Source organism: Terrapene carolina, unplaced genomic scaffold (genome assembly GCF_002925995.2).
Source record: "Terrapene carolina triunguis isolate 2854851 unplaced genomic scaffold, T_m_triunguis-2.0 Scaffold714, whole genome shotgun sequence".
Lineage (NCBI taxonomy): Eukaryota > Metazoa > Chordata > Testudines > Emydidae > Terrapene > Terrapene triunguis.
The window spans coordinates 12,210,260-12,215,388 of record NW_020665065.1 but is presented as its reverse complement, the minus strand read 5'-3'; the positions used below and the strand labels follow the sequence as shown (position 1 = coordinate 12,215,388).

General features: G+C 46.5%; 1 protein-coding gene across 2 annotated transcripts; it reads left to right on the top strand.

Moving 5' to 3' along the window:
• The first annotated feature begins 219 nt into the window (after positions 1-219).
• LOC112114079 (natriuretic peptides A-like) lies at positions 220-4,900 on the top strand. 2 transcript variants are annotated; one of them, XM_024210629.1, is made up of 3 exons: positions 220-399; positions 2,241-2,526; positions 4,771-4,900. In XM_024210629.1, the coding sequence occupies exons 1-3, from the start codon at positions 280-282 to the stop codon at positions 4,785-4,787; spliced, it is 423 nt and encodes a 140-aa protein (XP_024066397.1). In that variant the 5' UTR covers positions 220-279; the 3' UTR covers positions 4,788-4,900. The 2 variants fall into 2 exon arrangements, with proteins under 2 accessions (XP_024066397.1, XP_024066396.1); XM_024210628.1 differs by lacking the exon at positions 4,771-4,900 and having other exon boundaries at positions 2,241-2,564.
• Positions 4,901-5,129: the final 229 nt, after the last annotated feature.

The following is a 5,129-nucleotide window of genomic DNA, read 5'->3' as shown; positions in this document are numbered from 1 at the left end:
ACTGACTTGTGACATACATTCCTCAGCGGCAGCAGCTGCCTCCTAATGACAGCTAATAAAGGGAATCTTCTCCTGACAGAGCTGCATGCCTGCCATGGGACTGGAATGTGCCCCCGATAAATCCACAGATAACCTAGGAAGCAGGGATCACACCCAAACGGTATAAAAGACCAGCCAGGGGAGGGAGAAAACAGGACAAGGAAGAGAGAGAAAGAGAGACCTGAAGGGACATCTCAGAAGAAGCTTGAACTTTCCCATTGTCCAAACCGATCCAGAGGGATGGACACTAAAGGTTCATTTTCCTGCGGGATGCTGTTGCTGCTGCTCATTCAGTTCCAGTCCAGCAGAACCAACCCCATCTACGGCCTCAGCCCTGCCAAAGAACTGGCCAGCATGGAGGTGAGGACTCTTTGCTTTGTGTTGTTAGACTCTCCAGGGCTCAGCCGAGCGCGGTGTGGTGCCAACACCTTTCTCTAGTGCAGTAAGGTAGCTAGCAGAGACCCACAGGGGACAAAGTGACCCAGACAACTGCACTGTCAGCTCCAAACCATTTTAAGATGGGGGCTCTTGCGTCAGAGAACCCAGAACCCTTGAGGGACTGATCCCATCAGCTAGCGGGTTCATCTGATGATCCTTGGTGGTAGCAGGGATGAAGAGGGTCCTGAGGCTGTGGAACATCTGCCTCTTCAATACAGACACTGTCTTTCCTTAAGGCTCTAATAGAACTTAGGGACATTCCTCTAGAAGGAATTATAAAGGGATCAGTGTAGCTTTATAAGAGGAGACAACGATTTTTTTGAGATGAGGTCCCTCATACGATTTCTCTCACTAAGGTACAGGTGCACCGAAGCAGAAGACAGTGTGTGCATTCACATTGGGGAAACACGAGGAAAGACCCAGGGTGTGTGTGGGCAGGAGATGAGCAGGGGATTGGGGCAGATGGGTGGGAACTTTTAGAAGATTCATTCATTACTTTTAAAAAAAAAAATGAATGGTTTGATCACAAAGCTGGACTCTCTCAGAAAAGCCCCCAGAGCTGGGAAATTATTATGCACCTGTGGGGTTTATGGTGTCCATTGCCATAGCAACCAACATTCAGGTTCCGCCGTGCATGATGAAGGATCCCAGTGACTTCAATAGGATTATATATTTGCTTAAAGTTAAACATGTGCTTAAGTGCTTTGCTGGATTGGGACCGGCGTGAGCAGCCCTCTACAGGACCAAGCCCTTAAAGAACAAGCTCCCTAAAAGTATTAGAACAACCCCCCAGAATAAAACAGGCAAAAGTTAAGCCAAACTGTTAAATTTTGCATGGAGCCTCGTAGCTAGGTTCTGGCTCTTGCAAAGTGCCCAGAGGAGAGGATCCCACAGGCAGCACCCCCCAGAAGGTAGCTGCTCACTGGAGGGGGTTGAAACCTAGGAAGGGACAGCAAGAGGCTCTGAGCTGTTGTGAGCTGCTCTGGAAGTGAGACCCGATTCCACGTTATTCAGGGCTTTAAAACTCATCTTGAGTGATGAGTGATCCTCAGAAGTGAGCAGGAAGCCAGTGCAAAGACTTGCATGCAGGCTTTCTAGATGTGTGCACCCCACGCGACCGTAGGGGGGTAGCAACACTGTTCCACACCAAGGGCAGCTTCTAGGCGAGATCAAGAGTTTCTCTCTGTAAAGCCTCTCGCAACAGCCTGGCGGGGGTCAGATGCAGGTGACCCCTTCCGAGGTCTGCAAAAGAAGGGGAAAGCTGGCAGCTTTTTGGCCAGGTACAGAGGAGCACTGCAGGTCACTGCTGCTAGCTAAGAACCTGGAGCAGAGATGGACCCAAAAGGACATCGAGGCAGTGAACCACCCCTTCCATCTTAGGGGATGTGTACACAGCACCTGGGAGGGTGCTTCTCAGCGGGGGTAGACAGAGATGTGCTAGCTCTACTCAAGCCAGGATGCTACAAATAGCAGTGTGGCTGGGGTAGGGGAGGGGGGCTCAGGCTAGCCACCCAAGCACAACCCTGCCCAACCCCTCGGGTATGTGCTCACACAGGGTCAGAGTAACAAGACTGTAGGGTCTGGGTGGGACAAAGAAGACAGAGGGGAGGTGACCCTACAGCCCAGCCTGCACACAGTCTCCCCAGACCCTGTGGCAATAGGACGACTGCTATTTTCAGTGGTTAGGCAAAGGTTGAGTGTGTAGGAAGGCAAGGGGGAAATCCACAGGGACGGGTGTTTCAGTCTGTGCCCTTCTCTCGCAGGCTCTGTTGGAGAGGCTGGAGGACAAGTTCTCACTGATGGAGGCCCTGGAGTCCAACCCTGATCTTCAGGAGCCCGAAGCTCAGCAAGAGACTCCACCAGAACTCTTTGATGACAGCAGTGACCAGCAGCCCGAACCCAGGCCAGCCCCCAGCGCCCCTCTGTCCTATAGGGACCCCATCCTCAAGCGACTGAGGGGGCTGCAAGCTCCCAAGATGATGAGAGACTCAGGCTGCTTTGGGAGAAGAATTGACAGGATCGGCTCTCTGAGCGGGATGGGCTGCAATGGTGAGTCCCTCCTAACCCAACTCATTATAAATGGATGATTATTTATGTGGGTTACTGTAGCTCCTAGAAAGCCTAGTCATGGACCAGCACCCCATTGTGTTAGGCGCTGTACAAACTCAGAACAAAAGGATGATCTCTGTATGGACCTTACAGCCTAGAGACAACCCGATGGACATCCCTGTCCTGTCAAACCACCGTCATCTGCTCACATTCCCACTCCTCTCCTTCCTGCTCATTACACATCTCACCCCTTTTGCCTTAGCCTCTCTTCCCGTCCTTTCCCCGCTCTTATCTTCGGGCCTTTTACCAACTACCCCTACGTCTAGAACAGCCCCCTTGAACCAGGCTCCCTTCTCCAAATCCAGCCTCAAAACCCACCTCATCCTTCTCCTGAACTGGCGGCCTGTGTCCTGTCCAAAGTTTATCTCCCTTTATTGAGACTCTATGCAGTGAGGACCTTCTTGTCTATGGCTCTGATCTTGCCATTGGATCTATTCAGCTGGGAGCTGCATGGGCACAAGGGGCCATATGCAGGATCTAAGCCTATTTTTGCACATCATCATCATGCAAATTAGTGCCACTATATACATTTATTTAAATAGTGGTATTAATAGAGTAGGGACATGGCAAGGTGCTTGGATACCACGGTGATAGGCACAGCATAAAAACCTGGATAGAGAGATGGTTCTGCTACCAAAGACATCTTGCTTTTAAAGAAATGATGCACATTAGGCCTGTAATTTGGCTTTTGCTTTTAAAAAAGGAAAACATTTAAAACAAAAGTGTTTTAGTGACATTTGTTTAGATTTAGAAGAATCTCAGTATAAATAGTGTTTGATTTGGATTTAACCACTTCCCCACCCCTGCCAATGGTGATTGCAAACCAATCGTTGCAGCATTAGGCCAGGGCACGAGAACCTGAGACAATTAGACTGACTGGTCTGTTTTCATTGACCGATCTGAGCGAAGCACAAAGTGTAAACCCAACCGCAGAAAAGGGGAGAAGTAATTTAGGCGATGGCCACACTACAGACTTCTGCCGGCATGGCTGTGTCGCTCGGGGCGGGATGAGGTGTGATTTGTGACCAACTGAGCTGTGCCAGAAAAAGCCACGGGTACAGATGCAGTTATCTCAGTGAAGCTGTGCTTTTATGGCTCAGGACGGAGAGGGGGAATGGGCTGGAATAAATTATGCCTGCAAAAGCCCAGCACTTTACTGGTACAGGAAAACACCAGTATCCTATACAGACGAGGCGCTCCTGGTGCGGACATGGCCTAGGATTTTTACAGTTTTCAAGGCCAGATCCTCAGATGGTGTAAACTGGCTTCATTGACTCAACAGAACCACGCTGATTAACACCAGCTGAGGATCTAGCCCTAATTTTAATAATCGACAGTGGTTATTAGTAACAACATAATTTTTTTGCAAGTTTATTATAATTAGGCTTGGCAGAATTTGATATTCTAACAAATATAGAGATGTTTATTTTTAAGCATTTTTATCCTTTAAATTTTCAGTGGCAGGAAATTAACAGGGGGAGGGGACAGAATTAGTTATGACAGCAGACACGGAGATTCAAAAGTTACAGTTTTGTAAGAGTCAGGAACACAAGCGGTCAACATCACATGTCAAAACATATCAAGTAAATATCCTTAAATCAAACTCTACTAAGTTCAAGCAGCATCTTACTTTGCTTAGCTGTAAATTTCAATGATTAATCCATGGCAGTATTTTTTGTTTGTTTCACAAGTAACCCATTGGGTGTATGGTGAAATTGACATCTACTGATATTTACCGATAAAAATCTAATCCGTCCAAGCCTAGTTATAATTTTTAAACTGACACCGTCCTTTAAAAGCGGCCCTAGGAATGATTTCTGACACCATCACATAGAGACGCATCTTTCTTTAACCCCCAGACAATTTATATTAACCCAGGATTTAACAATACTGCTCAGCTCTTGTATAGTGATTTTCATCCATAGATCTTAATGTGCTTTATAATAGAGTGTAAAGTCTCATTCTATTCCCATGGGAAAACTGAGGTACAACCAGGCAAAGTGGTTTGCCAAAGGTCACCCAGCAAACCCACCTTCTCTGTTTTACTAAAGGACGCAGCTTAGGGATTTGATTTTCAAAGCACAGACCTAGGATGAGGATGGCAAACACTGAAAGACAGAGCAAAGTGCATTCAAGGTCTCCCCATTTTCCTGCCATAACTCTTATTTCATGACTTGCTTGCAGGTTTCAGGAAGAATTAAGGTGACTCTCCAGTGCTCTGAAGAATGTGTTCCAGTGCCGATTTCTCCCAGGACGCTTTCCATGTGCTTTCTAAATGCTTTCATGGAGAAGTTATTCCTATTTATTTATTTTTATTTATTTATTTATTTGATGTTTTATAAGAACATTTCTTACTTTAGCACCAAAAAAAATCATGTTCAAATAAAACTAACACATTAGTCTTTTATGTTGAATTGTTTTTTCCTGTCTGTTGCATTAAAAAAAAAAAATCCATGTACTTTCCTGAATTCAAATGCCTACATTTTATTAAGTATCAGAGGGGTACCTGTATTAGTCTGGATCTGTAAAAAGCAACAAAGAGT

What these genes read in the sequence shown, in the direction of transcription:
- LOC112114079 (XM_024210628.1), top strand. Translation starts at nt 280, where the DNA reads ATGGACACTAAAGGTTCATTTTCCTGCGGGATGCTGTTGCTGCTGCTC. An exon ending in AAGAACTGGCCAGCATGGAG is followed by an intron (nt 400 to 2,240) that starts GTGAGGACTCTT and finishes CTTCTCTCGCAG; the next exon opens with GCTCTGTTGGAGAGGCTGGA.